Source organism: Podarcis muralis, chromosome 8, assembly GCF_964188315.1.
Source record: "Podarcis muralis chromosome 8, rPodMur119.hap1.1, whole genome shotgun sequence".
NCBI lineage: Eukaryota > Metazoa > Chordata > Lepidosauria > Squamata > Lacertidae > Podarcis > Podarcis muralis.
This window is the reverse complement of record NC_135662.1, coordinates 25402624-25417535: the sequence shown is the minus strand read 5'-3', so window position 1 is coordinate 25417535 and position 14912 is coordinate 25402624. Positions and strand designations below refer to the sequence as shown.

The following is a 14912-nucleotide window of genomic DNA, read 5'->3' as shown; positions in this document are numbered from 1 at the left end:
GGGATAGCAGCGGGAAACAGCGCTGGAATAAGGGAATTTCCCGCAAAAAAAGGGGAAGGTTGACAGCTATGTTCAAGCCCCTCTTGGTTCTAGCAGACAGCGAGGCGGGGGAAGGTGGCCTACGGACCCGTCTCTCGGCTGAACTTTCTCCTGCGACCTCTGGCGCGCCTTCCCCTGTCTCAAGTCTGCCCTGACTCTTCCTCCTGCCTTGCGGGCGGCATCACACCCCCAAAACCACTGGTCATCGCTTCTGCGAGAGTGATCTTACGCACAGAATCTGCAAAGAGCGGGCCGTTTTTTTCACACCATCGACCCACACGGTACAAGTTTCTAGGCAAACGCACTCCGCCTCCTCTCACCCGATTGGCCGCTCTTGCGCGGAGGGCGGAGCGCCCGTCCCGCCCATCCCTCCACGTGGAGTCGGCGGTGCTGGGCGCGCAGTCTTGGGCTGCTGGAGAACTTGCCCCGTCTCCGGGCATCGCTGGGCGCCGCACCGAGGGGGAGAATGAGGGACTCGCCGGCCGGGGCCCGCCGATGGCTCCTCTTCCTCTGGCTGGCGGCCGGCTCGGGCGGCTCCCCGTGCCGCTGGCCCGCCTCGCCGCGCGCGCTCTGCTTCTATGGGCAGGTGCCCGAGAACAGCCCTCCGGGGACGCGGGTGCAAGGGCTGCGGGTGCCGCTGCGGAGGCTGCTGCTGCGGGCGCCGTCCCCGACGCCGGGAGCCGCCTGGGCCCTGGAGGGCGACGGCGCCTCGCACTTCGCCCTGCAGCTGCTCCCGCCCGGGGCTCCCCGTCGGCGGCCGGCGCTGCTGCTGCTTTTGCGCACGGCCGAGCGCCTGGACCGGGAGGCGCGCCCGCGCTACAGCCTGCGGCTGACGGGCCCCTCGAGGGCGGCGCTGCTGCTCCGGCTGCGGGTGCTGGACCGCAACGACCACCGGCCTCGCTTCCCGCCGGGCCCCGCGCCGCCCCTCGAGGTGGACGAGCTGGCGCCGCTGGGCTCCGAGGTGGCGCGCCTGCGCGCCCTGGACGCCGACGAAGGCGCCAACGCGCGCCTCACCTACCGCTCGTGGCCCGGCGCCTCTTCCGAGCCGGGCCGCCGCCTCTTCGTGGTGCCGCGCAGCGGGCAGGTGCTCACCGTGGGCTCCCTGCTGGGCCTGCGCCGCCTCAGCCTCTGGGTCTCGGCCCAGGACCACGGGCTGCCCCGGCCCTTGCGCAGCCCCGCCAGGCGCCTGGAGCTGGCCGTGAGGAAGAGGACGGCGACGACGGCCGCCGTCCAAGGCGCTGCTCCGTCGCCGCGCAAGGCCCGCGCCCTGGCCGCCTCCTCCAGCCCCAGCTACAAAGTCCACGTCCCCGTCGGGGCGCCTGCGGGGGAGCTCATCTTCACCGTCCCGGACACCCGCTACCAGGAGGCGGGCGGCAGCTGGTTCGAGATGGTCTCTCCGGCCGCGGCGGGGGCTTTCCCGGTGGAGCTGGACAGGGGCTCCGGCCGACTGTCCCTCGTCCGGCAGCTGGAGAGGGGAGGCCGGACGGAGGTGGTGGTCAAGGTGCATCGGATAGACGGGCAAGGTGAGGCTGCCTCACAGCAGATGCAGTGACATCTTAGGGGTTTTAATAAAAACAACAGGTATAAGCCAGTCCTTTACTCAAAGTATATCTTTTGGGGTTGTCGACACAGAAATTTAAGGTAAACGTCCCAGCAACGCAATAAGATTGAGAATAATGAAACCATCTAACTATCTAAATGCAGCATATTCTAAAATGCTTGGGCTTGATGCTGAACAGAACACAGTGTTAGGTGCCAGGTGTGGGTTGTGTGGTAAATTGCCCCATGTGGAGCGGGTCAGAGAAGTGCTTTGCCACTAAGGCTGTTCTAGATGCATAAGCTGCCCAAATGATTTCCTGGGATAGCAACATTTTTGTGGTGCTGTGGGAGCAACACGGAAGCAGCATGTAGACTGAAAGATTGGTGCCTGCATTCATGTGATTATTTCAAAAGAGATGCTGGAGTTCACAGACTCATTCCCTTTTTAATTATTTTGTTTTAAAGCATATATTGACTTGTGTGAGAGATTGCAGACTTTAGAAATGCTTTAGAAATAAACCTACTGAGCAGAAATTCTGCCTCCTAATTCTTCAGACTCGTGATACAGCTACTCTCCATAGATGAGGCTTGTCTAATGCTTCAAACTACAATACACATCGTGCTCAAGTGTTCATAATTTTGCTCAGCCTTTTTCTCAAATGAAAATGGTCACAGGTCTGGTGGATGGGAAGGAGGTGATTCACTCTTTCTCCTTGGGCCTTTTCTCCTGATGGGAAAAGTACACAATCCTTTCATGTTTTCCCTTTGGAGAGAAGAAGGACATGGGAGAGCAATACAGTATTTGATTAGAAAAATGGTTTGAGAGGCTCTTCCACCTCCTCCCTCATTTCTTTGTTTGAGATTGCAGGTGGCAGACGTTTTGGTTTTTCTTCAACTTTGTATTTTATAGTTTAGCTGTGTGAGTTCATCATTTGTAAAGATTTCAACAGTTTTGGAACAGAATATTGAGTTATGGTGCAAACATTCACAAGCAAACAAGACATGCTGAAGCACATTTCAAGCTGTACATCCTATTATCCTTGGCAAACAGTGTGTGGACTGAGGGATCCTTCCTAACCAGTGTGAAAATGGTTGCTTGTTTGCACAAAACAACAGTTATTTCAAATATGCAGTTTGCTTTTGAATAAATGCAGCTTCCTTTCTAAAGAGAGAGGTCATTAAACAGGTGCAGCGGCAATATCTGAAAGTGCAGTATTGATATTTTTTTGCTTACATTCCTTGATTGCAAAACAGCCCCCCCCCCCCCCCCCCCCGTGAAAGCATAGTGATTCAACCTATTGAGAATCTTGTTTCTTTTTTCTGGGGGGGGAAATTAAGTTTCTAGTCTTCAAGACTTCTAAGATGGAACTGACTGTAGTGGAGCAAGTCCCTTTATTGTGACTAACCAAAATGTCACAAAAAGCGCACAAGCTCTTTGAGTCCAGCAAAACTCTTTATCATGCTGGATGTTAAGCAAAGTGGGAAGGACGGAGAGCGGTGATAAGAGAGCTGGTTTGATTTTGAAGCCATGGTGTCTGGATTTTCAGTAGTACACCTTCCTTCTCTTAAGTAGGGGCAAGTGCCTACATCAGGGATAGCAAGTTTTCTGCCCTCCAGATGTTGCTGAACTTGCCTGTTGACTGTGCTGGCTGGGGCGCCTGGGAGTTACTTTTGCTATCTACATGCAGGTGGTACTGTTAAAGGGTTTGTTAGTGGTCATAGAGATTGAACATATTTAGATACACTTTGTATATGTGTTCTAAAGCTTCCTCCTTGTTTCCCATCCCTGGACTTCAGTGTAAGTTGAGGTTTCACACTCACAAGGGCTAACAACACATTTATGTATTTTTGGTCATATGAAGAGCCAGTTGTGTTCTCAAGGTGCTAACACTGCCTGTTACAGCAGGTATGGGTAGCCTGTAGCCCTCCAGATATGGCAGCTCCCAGCCAGCATGGTCAATGGCTGGGGATAATGGGAGTTGTATCTGGAGGGCCACACTGAGCTGTGGAGCATCTCCAAGTGGCTTAGTTTCCATCTCATATGACTCTTTCCATTGACGCAATCTAGACAGTGTCTTAGTGCAGGTTTGATGCAACAACATCTGGACGTCTTTCCCATGCTTACTGTGTACATTTCTGTTTGCAAATGTCATGGATGAGGACATGGTAACAGAGGTCAGGCCATTTCTCCATCTGGTCCAGTATTGTTCTCTCTGGCATCAGAGTCAAAGGCAGATGCTCTTTCCCACCAGGTGCTACTTGATCTCAGGGGCCGAACCTGGGACCTTCTCCATTCAAAACAGCGACAGAGAACCTCTGGCCCTCCAGGTGTTCCTAGGTTCCAGTTCTTACTAGACCCAACCACCATGGCCAGTGATCGTAGATGATGGCAGTTGTGATCCAAGAGGGCAATTGGATCCTCACTTCCTGGTGTAAACTGCATGCTCTACTACATCCCTTGAATGTTTTAAATAGCTATTTTTAACTGTCCTTATGGATGATTTTACTGTTTGGTTCTTTTTGTCAACCGCATTGAGTTTTTCTTCTTGCAACCAGGTAGTGTCTAAATTCTATGAAATGTATAAATAATAAAATACTGAGCTGTGGTTCCTCCCCACCCCCCACGCCAGCCCTTCAAATTGGTTTAGTCCCATCCACCTCCACTGCATTAAAAGTCCAGACAAGGCTTTTTGTGCAGGCTTGATCTAGCTTATTAAGTTAAAAGCAGGCAAACCGATGAAGGGTATTGCTGTGTTAACTTGTGAAGCCGACTGCACAATCGGTGTGCTGCTCTTCTGCATTGTTGTTCTTTAAAAAGAGCTTATTATGATCTCTGCCATGATCCTCTTTGCAAAGCTGTGTTCTGCTTCATCCTGTGCCCAATAACAATATCGACAAGACAAAACGCCTCGGGGTGGAAATCATTCCAGTGATCATGTAGGACAAGGTCATAGCCACACTTCCTTTAGAGCAGCTGTTCAAAATTAAATTACATTTGGAAATCTTCAAAATAAAACATGCTGGGAAAATGTCTGTGTGGTTGCTTATAACTGTTAAGCAGTTCCGGGAACTATTAAGTTTTACAAATGCACTCGGAAGAATTGGCAAAAACCAACCCATTGGTGGCTCTTGCGACAGTGCAATACTGTGGAATGCCAAGCTTGACCCAGCAAACAGCCCTTTACCAACATCCATTATGTGGACTATAAAGATGAGGAAGGAAATGTAAAGAGAATTCTGTAATTTTTTTCGTGCCCTTCATTTGAGTAGGATTACACTTAAACAGGCAGTACAAAGTTGCCCTGTGTGGTTGTTACTTATTTATTAGACTTGTTGATCCCTCGCTACCCATAGGTCTCCAAACGATTCACAGCACATTTAAAAAGAAAGTATAAATAAGCTATATAATGAAAACGGAATAAAGCAACTCCCATAATAACCACATGTTGAGGAAGTTATCTCTCAATTTCAATTTCCTACCTATAAAATGGAAATACACGTAGTGCATAGAATTGTTTAAGGATAAACTAGTTCAGGCAATGTTATTGCCCACCATGGATATTACAAAAAAGTAGGTTTGATGCTTTGCTGACTCTGGTTTCATTATTTTGTGTGCTATTCTTGTCATCTTTTAAGGTTTGTGTACATTGCTCTGTCATGAATAGCTATAGGCTTTCTGTGCCTCCTTGTCCCTGGGAGTCTAATTTAGTCTGCGTGGGTCCCAATTAGCAAAGGAAACAGGTAATTACAAAAGCCAATTTAATCTCCAAATTAGTCTAAATTTTTTAAAGATAGGAAAATGCAAAATCCATTAAATTCCCAGGACTGCTTCTTTGTACTGGTCGTTATTGCTTTCCTTTTCTTCCAGTATAAATCCATCCTTTGTGTCCTTTCCCTTGATATTCCTGAGGCTCTTGGTGTCTGCCCTACTTGAGAGACAAAGTGACCATAAGCTGCATATTGAACCCTGCCGCAGCTTTATGAAAGCGAAAAAAAGCAGCTTTTGTGAGTGTTTGAGAGGAGTTCCAAGCGCTCCATCACCTTATTTCTTAGCAAAATGGAAAGCCTAAAAGAGCAGGGTGTAAAAAAAGGGAAAAAAGTTATATGTTCTGTATTTCTGAAGGGTGGCTGCTCATTGTCCTTTAACACACTGTATAACAAATCAACTCATTTTATGGGTAACATTTATCATAGAGCCCATAACGGATGTTCTCTGAGTGTTAAAAGTGTGTATTCTTAAAAATGCACTTTTCAGATAGATCAAACACAGAGTTAAGTGCAATGAAAACCGATTTGAATTAAAATGGAACTAAATTAAAAATGGTCCGCATTCTGCCAGAGGAATTTAATTTTCATCAGTTCACCCAGAAGTTATAGGAATGACTTCAGAGATATTTTTGAACTATTTCAGTGAATTTGTTCCAAGTACTGGCAGTACCTTGCATGATGAAGGAAATATATGTCTCTTCTTTAAGCAGCTTACGTTTATTATTGATTTGTATACTTTTGGAATAAGTTGGTGGGACGAAAGTGTAGCAGCAGTGGTTTGCATTCAGTTTTCAACACTTATTTTGGGCTAAGTAAACTTGCCCAGACCAGGCCTGTGTGGTTTAAGTAGGTAGTAATATCCCTCCCCCCCCCCCCCCCGCACTCTTTGGTATCAGTTTGGCTTAAACATCCTGCTGATTTTGTGTCTTGCCAGATCGCTTTCTTGTGGTGACAGATCAGTATTGACAAATAGCTTGGCTGTAACATCAAGCTGTTTATGTCAACGGAACAAAATGTTGTGTGGTCATATTGATTCAGCACTAGCTGAACACTTTTGTATGTCTGATTATTATTTTTTGTCAGGCGGGGGCTTGGCTGAAAATCGGGAGCCAGGGAGGCACATTTTGTATGTAAAATGCTTGTCTGGTGTAGCACTGATGTTAAGTACTTCTGAATTTTTGGCTAATGGTATGTAACATCCTAAACACAAGAAGGTAATTGGGTTGGCTTTTGTTCCATTTGAAAAGCATGTCTTGAGCACAAACCACAGGAATTGTTTCTTCACCAAAAGCCCCGTCAACACAATCATCAAAGTTGGCAGCATTGTGTAAGTAGCCAGCCAGTGTTAGAAACTCAGCTATATAAGCTAGGCTCCTTAAACCAGGGTTACAGTCACCAAAATGGAATGCCTAGTTGCCATTTTGGGGCCAGACAGCTTTGAAAGTCATATTTTTCAATACGACTTTTTGGTTCCTGAAATTCATTCTGATCGTGCAGATAAAATATAATGGATAGAATTCTCCAGCTTGTGTTGCTAGTGTGTGAAAACAGTCAAGATCCAAGGCGTGGCACCTCCAGATGGTGGAGACGTCAGGTGCCATCCTGGTGCCCGGGCATATTCACTTGGTTGCAAGTGGCCGATAGCCAGGTGCAAAGTGCACCTGGTGAATTTTGAACGATGTAGCCAGCCACCAGTTAAGTATGGAAACTAAACGCGTGTGAGTGCATCTAGAATTATTAAAAGCCATTGTCAAGCAAAGGTGGTTGTCTCTTTCTAAGTGGCTTTAGTTAATCAAGTCAACCTCAGTAAGGCCTCTTTTTAATCAAGTAAGTTAAGTCTTTTAGCCTCAGTTTTCTTGTCAGTGCCTATAAAACAGTGCTTTTCATGTACCGTATTTTTTGCACCATAACACTCACTTTTTTCCTCCTAAAAAGTAAAGGGAAATGTCTGTGCGTGTTATGGAGGGAATGCCTACGGTTGGCATGCCTACGGATTTTCCTCCTCTAAAAACTACGTGTGTGTTATGGTCGGGTGCGTGTAATAGAGCAAAAATTACGGTATTTATAATACACCTTTGTTCAGTTACGGATATAAAGATGCAGTGGTCTCTCATTGGGGCACCATCCAGACCCAAACCTGCTTGGCATTAGCAAGATGGCCAACAGCTCCCATCATCTCTGATCGTTGGTCATGTTAGCCAAAGACCATTATCCATTGCAAGATGCTTTTGAAGGTGAATTATATTTATTTATTTCAAAAAATTTACCGGTACATACCGCTTGATTGTAAAAGCAAAGCAGAACACCCCAGATGGGTTTAAAAAAAAAAAAAAAAGAGGTTTAAAGGAGGGCTCCAAGGCATTTGAGATGCTGAAAATGCTACAGAAAACAATGGTGAAGCCCCAGTTCTTTGTTCCGAATCCATACCTACTCTTTGCTTGAGCAGAAGGTAAAACTAATCAAGGTCCAGATAGCGTTTTCTGTTAGTATGCCCTGTTCGCTGGCATTTTGGATTTCATTGGTTTCATAAAGCAGTGCTGGACTTAGGACAGTGCAGAAGGTTTCCCCGAGCCGAGGGAGCACAAAATAATAAATGAATTATTGCGATAATAAGAAATATTTGGGGGGACGACGCCAAATTTTGTCCTCACTCAGGGCACCATATTACCAAAGTCCTTCCCTGCAGAATGGCTCAAGTTCAAGCATAAGCCAGTTTGCATCGATTGCTATAGCTTGTTATCCTCTGGCTATTAATTGACCTATGTGCAAATTAGTGGGTGAGCTCCGTGAGTGGTTTCTGAGAGCTTGTTTGTATGCTGTAGTGATGGGCTTAATGCCTTGCAGGGTTTTTGCATTGCAGTGGGATTATAAATCTGTCACTTATTAACTTCGGAAGGTGGTGGACTCTCCTTCATTGAAGGTTTTTAAGCAAAGTTTGGGTGGCCATCAGTCATGGGTGCTTTAGTTGAGAGTCCTGCATTGGACTAAATGACCATCTGGTTCCCCTCCAGCTCTACAATTCTGGGAGCAACAGGAAGGTTGTCAGGAGCTCAGCCTACACTTGAGTAGGACCCTAGCAGAGACACATGCCCAACTGGCATGTTCTCTCCCTCCTGCTCGATCGTTTGGGAGCTTCATAAGCTTTCTTCAGCCCAAACATCACAGCGACCGATGCCAACAGACACCGGCACACTTAGGGATCCGCAGAGTCTTCGCAACTTGCGTGGCAGACCTCAGCAACTCAGCATTTTGGCTAATCTACTTTATTTACATATAAACACGCACGGAGCACTGCAACATGGCTCCCTCTCTAGCATCAGACAGCAAAGAGAAAAAGAACAAAAGACAATAGTCCCACTTCACGGAACACAGTAACACAAACCAGTGTGCCAGTGTGGTGTAGTGGTTAAGAGCAGTAGTCTCGTAATCTGGGGAACCGGGTTCACTTCCCGCTCCTCTACCTTCAGCTGCTGGGTGACCTGGGTGTCGCGTATTCCACGCGGCGTTTTCAGCGAAGCACTAAGAGTTCCAGGTTTTTCAGTGCAGTCCTTTTAATGTGAGCTATATACAGGCATTTACAAAAGAAACAGTCCATACAGAGTACTTACAAACGAATACTCTCCACCACAGCACCACCACACTACAGCACAACCACCACACCCACTGTTATCAGGCTTTCCTTTTAAAACAGGTGATAGCCAATCACACTAATCACACTCCTGCTGAGTCACTCTGACCCAGCAGAGTATTGCATCATCCTGTTGAAGCCTGCAGACTTATCCAGTATCCTGCAAATCCCAACACTCCTCCTTAAGTCAAAGGCTTGAGACCTAATAATTCTCTTAAGTCTCGAAATTTAGGAGCATCCAAACATTTTGTATACAAATCTGCCACATTACATTTTGTGTTACAGTGCTGTACCTTTAACACATTTCTTTCCAAAGCATTTTTCACATTTCCGTATCTTATAGCAATATGTTTACTCTTGCTTTTAAAGTTCTGTTGGTTGGCAAGCTGTTGTGCAGCCATGTTGTCACTTAGCACAGTGATTGGCATTTCAGAAGGTATTCCAAGCTCTTTTGTTAGGCAAGCAAACCATTCTATTTGTGATACACATTCACTTATGGCTGAGTACTCTGCTTCACAAGTACTTGTGGCAACAAATGTTTGTTTCTGGGATTTCCACTGAACCAGGGCATTTCCAATATATATGGCATAGCCAGTGGTAGACTTTCCATTTTCTCTGTCCCCCCAGCTGGCATCAGCGTATGCATACACTTGCTGATCATATCCTGTATCCAGCACCAGTTTGTAATCTTTTGTGCCTTTCAGATACCTTAGGATTCTTTTAAGTGCTACCCAATCTCTCTGAGCCGGGTCTGCACTTCTTTGGCTTAACATGTGCACTGCCAATGTTATGTCGGGTCTTGTCCAACAACTTAAATATAACAGAGAACCCAACAGAGAATGAAACGCTGTTGCATTCTCACATTTTTGCCCTTCTGGTTCATTTTTGTACTGGGTAGTTATGGGAGTGTCAACCTCATTTGCCCTCTCCATTCCATATGTCTTCAGCAACTTTTCGATTTTTTCCTTCTGACTCAGAGAGTAGATGCCCTTTTCATTTCTCTGAACCTCTACTCCTAAGTAATTCTGAATCTCTCCCAAATACTTCAGTTTGTATTTGTTACCTAGGCTGTTTATAAACCAAGACACTTGCTTTTGTGCAGTTGTTATTAGACAGATATCATCAACATACAAAAGTAAATAACAAACACTTCCTTGCACCATTGCTGAATATAAACAGGAATCAGCCAGGCTTTGTTTGAATCCCATCTTTTTCAAAGTTGTGTCTATGCATTCATGCCATAGACGTGCACTTTGGTGTAAACCGTATAGTGCCCTTTGCAGTTTTAACACCATGCTGTCTTTTTCCAGCTCATAACCTGGTATTTGCTGTAAATACACCTCGGCATCAATAGGAGCATTTAAATATGCTGAGGCAACATCAAAATGATTAACTTTTAACCCTCTCAGACTTGCCATTGCTAAAACTGATTTTACTGTTTCAGCCTTTGCTGTTGGGGCAAACACTTCATCATAATGTATCATTTTCCTTTGTGTAAAGCCCCTTGCAACCAACCTGGCTTTCCTCTGACAACTACCATCAGCCAGCTTTTTCACTTTAAAAACCCACTTACAGCTTATGGGCTTTTTACCTTCAGGCAATTCTGTAGGTACAAACACATTGTTGTTTTGCAGAGAGTTATACTCTGCCTGCATTGCCTTTAACCACGCCTCTTTCTCTAGAGTAGGTAACTCTTGCACTTCTTCAAAGTTTTCTGGCTCAGTTACACAAACCTGGTTTATGGTGGCTGGGAACCCATAACGGTCTGGAGGTTGACCTTTATTACTTCTTGCAGACCTCCTTGGTTCATTAATCTCACCCCCTGGGCTACCTTCAGGACTGCTTTTGGGGTGGATTGATTCTGGAGATTTACCTCCTCCTGTCCCTGTTGCACTTTCTTTTCCCCCCTGCTCTATGCTAGCAGCTGGAGAAAAATGCTCAACCTTTACCTCCTCCCTTTCAGTTTCTCTGGGAGAGCTGCCAATTCTCAGCTTTGTTTCAACTGCCTTATCAGGTATGCTCGGCAGTAAAACTTTTTCTGGCAGCAGGTTTGCATGTATCTTGGGCCAATTTCTTTGCTCATTAAAGCTGGCTGATCGACTATAACTCAAAAGATTTTTATCATCTTCAAACCTATAGGCTTTTGTACCACTTTCATACCCAAGAAATAGCAACTGCTGTGCCCTTTTCCCACCTTTTCTTCGGTTTTTCACAGGTATGTCAACCCATGCCTTTGTCCCAAAGATTCTTAAATGTTGCAAACTGGGACTTTTGTTATAGAGAATTTTATAGGGTATGTCATCTAGTACCCTTGACCACAAGCGATTCCCAATATAATTCGCAGTCTTAATACTTTCAGCCCAGTACTTAATTGGAAGATTTGCATCTGCTAACAATGCTTTCATTTGTGTCTGCAAGACACCTCCCCTACGCTCTGCTACTCCGTTCTCCTGAGGTGTTGCCACATTGGTAAGCCTATGTTTAATCCCTTGGGAACGCAACCAGTTTCTTAGGGAGCTTGCCATAAACTCTCCTCCCCTGTCTGTCTGAATAGAGCACACCTTTTCGCCAAGTTGCCTTTCTACCCTTCTTACCCAGAACTTCAAAGTTTGGGCAACGTCAGACTTTTGCTTTAATGGATAGACCCAGCCAAATCTAGAATAGTCATCCACTAGGATCAAACAATACTTGTTATGGGAGACACTTGGTGGAAAAGGACCAGTTACATCAGCATGAATCAACTCCAGTGGTTTTTTAGTTTCTCTCTGGCTTGCTCTTGCTACTGGGAAAGCCCTGCTTTTAACCTCCTTGCAGATATTGCAGTCTAAGTAATTATCACAACTTTTAATGTTTTTCATCCCCCCACACAACTCCAATGTTTTGTTTAGCACCTTATAGCTAGCATGAGCCAGACGCCTGTGCAGGAGATGAATACACATATCATGGGTTGGGACATTTTGCACATTCGCAACCTTAGACTCACACTGCAGTACATACATATTAGTTCTAAGGTTAGCATTTGCCAACACTGCCCCATTTTGCTTTATCTGGCACTGATCTCCCACAAAGTTTACTTCAAAGCCTGCTTTTGCCAAGTCAGGAATGCTCAGGAGATTGTTTTGCAAACTAGGCACACACAACACATTCCTGAATGTGTGTCCCAGCTGTGGTAACACAACCTCCCCCTCACAAACCACATTAGCTTTCTGGCCCGTAGCAAGACTTACATGTTTTTTGTTTGAAGCCCTAGCATCAGTTAGCAATGCTTTTCTTTTACAAAAGGTTTGAGAAGCTCCACTGTCCAGAACCCACAGCTCTTCATTTTCTTGGCCATCTGCAGATACCCAAGCGGTAGACTCCCTCTGCTGCCTCTTGTGCTTCTGCTGTTTTTGTTGTTTTCTTGGGCAGTCCCGCAGCAGATGTCCACTGGACTTGCAGCAAAAACACCTTTTTACTTTGTTGACCACCAGCTGGTCTGCAGTAGCTCCTCCTGGCTGTTTCTCCGGCTCCCAACACCTCTGCTCTTCCCGGCTGTTGTTCCCTCTGGGATGCTCCAACAGCTGGGCTGAGGTCATCTTTCGCTCTGCACGCCTGTCTTCCTCTGCATACAACCGTCCGGTAACGTATTCCAGAGTCAGCTTATCAGTCTCTACAGACTCGAGGGAGTTGACCAGCATATCATAGCTGTCATCAAGGGAACTCAGGACTATAAAGACTTTGTCCTCTTCCCCCACAGGCCTCCCTCTTAAGGCTAGCTCCTGGAAACAGCCTGTTAGGAATTTTAGGTGGTTTACCAGGGAGTCCCCCGGTTTCTTCCGACACCGGTACAGTCTCCTGGTCAGTGTTATCAGTGAGCCAGCTGTCTCTTGCACATGGACAGCCTTGAGCGCATTCCACGCCTCACTTGCCGTCACCTTATCAGCTACGTAGACTAGCTGGCTGTCGTCCACTCCAAGGATGATCGTAGCCAAAGCTTTCTCATCCCTTTCAAGCTGGGCCTCTGCTAGTGCCAGCTTTTCATCGTCGTCCTCCCACTCCTCCTCCTCCTCAGGGGGCTGCGGTGGATTTTCCACCACCTTCCACAGGCCCTCACGCTTGAGGAAGTGTTGCATGCGGACCGACCAGATGCTGTAGTTTGTGGCCGTCAGCTTCTCCAGCAACACGCCAGTTCTGGACTGCTCCATCCCTGCAGCTCACCTCCAGCACCCACGGCTAGATAACTGCCACCTGTACTCTTGCGCAGCGGAAGCGTGCTGGGCCCATAACCCTGTCGCGTATTCCACGCGGCGTTTTCAGCGAAGCACTAAGAGTTCCAGGTTTTTCAGTGCAGTCCTTTTAATGTGAGCTATATACAGGCATTTACAAAAGAAACAGTCCATACAGAGTACTTACAAACGAATACTCTCCACCACAGCACCACCACACTACAGCACAACCACCACACCCACTGTTATCAGGCTTTCCTTTTAAAACAGGTGATAGCCAATCACACTAATCACACTCCTGCTGAGTCACTCTGACCCAGCAGAGTATTGCATCATCCTGTTGAAGCCTGCAGACTTATCCAGTATCCTGCAAATCCCAGTCACACTTCTCTGAAGTCTCTCAGCCCCACTCACCTCACAGAGTGTTTGTTGTGGGGGAGGAAGGGAAAGGAGAATGTTAGCCGCTTTGAGACTCCTGAAAGGGAGTGAAAGGCGGGATATCAAATCCAAACTTTTCTTCTTCTTCTTCACAAACATCCTGTCTCCGTCACTTCCCACTCTGTGGAGTCAAACATACACCGTCATGCGGAAGACAAAAATCCCATGACTGCAATAATCGGTCAGGAATTCTAACAGTCCCCCCCCCCCCCCAAATCCCACTGTTGGTTTTGATATTCCTTGAAACAATTCCTCTTCTGATCAAAATAAAAACACAGTGGGGCTTTCAGGAAGGAGTATAGGAGGGAAAGAATTCAGCACTCACTCCCTGCCTACCCCATTTCCTTACAAAATTCTTTTTCTTACACATGCAATTTATAGTTATTCTGTAGTTACCTATCTTCTGTGCATGCTAAGATGCCCACTGATATGCATGGGGTCCTTCCTAGTAGCCAAAGGAATTCATTAAACCAAGACAAAGGATTCTTATCACATCATTTGTGTTAATGAGCTGTCCAATTAATTAGCCAGGATAATGGTGCTATATATGACAGTTCCTGACAAATGATTTTTTGTGCTGTTACAGGTGTTAATACAACCATCTTGGCAGTTAACCACCAATCTTCTGCTGTAAAAGGCTGAAGATGTGCCTGCTGAACTTAAGCTCTAATTATTACTGGCAGCTCCCACCTTATCATGTTCTCCTGCCAGCTAAGAGTAGGGCTGGGTGATACCTGGCTCTCAACATCACAATATATACCAGCTAAATATATTGATATCACAATATATATCTGTAGTGGCGGAGGGCCTCCCTGGGCCTCCCTGTGTAAGCTCCCAAATTCTTATTTACTTACTTATTTTTTCTGTATCCCTTGCAGACCATGACTGGTATTTGTGCCGTGTGGTGATTATAGCCGTTGAAGAGGAGCTCATCTCTTGGGAAATGTATCCGTACCCCTATTTGGCACGTGTTGATCCTGACGCTCGAGCCGGCACATCAGTCTATCAACTTGTTGCCCATTACAGTGGTAATGAAAATTCTACCGTTGGGATATCCTATGCTCTGATTGCAGGTAAATAGGTGCTGCTTTCTGTCTGAAATGAATTTTGCCTCTTTTTATTTTGAAACCCATTGATGCACTGCCAGGATTCAAGCCCTGATCCACTAGGGTGCTTTGAATTTTTCAACTTTCCAATTCCAAAAATGAGTGGTGCTAAAAAGGTGTAACATGACTGGGGAAATTCAAAAGATAGTTGAGTTAACTTAATATAATTTAGGTTGGCTTGGCAAGTAA

General features: G+C 46.1%; 1 protein-coding gene across 6 annotated transcripts in view; it reads left to right on the top strand.

Annotated features, from left to right (window-relative positions):
• Window positions 1-414: 414 nt before the first annotated feature.
• The window catches only part of LOC114600413 (neural-cadherin-like), a 56122-nt gene continuing 41624 nt past the window's right edge, over window positions 415-14912 (top strand). For 4 of the 6 annotated variants that reach the window (XM_028736476.2, XM_028736475.2, XM_028736480.2 and 1 more), the window contains exons 1-2: window positions 417-1562; window positions 14496-14690. In XM_028736476.2, coding sequence (XP_028592309.2) covers window positions 506-1562; window positions 14496-14690 — 1252 coding nt within the window. In that variant the 5' untranslated portion in view covers window positions 417-505. Of the gene's footprint in view, window positions 1563-14495; window positions 14691-14912 lie in introns of all 6 variants that reach the window. The other 2 variants (XM_028736482.2, XM_028736479.2) reach the window with 2 other exon arrangements.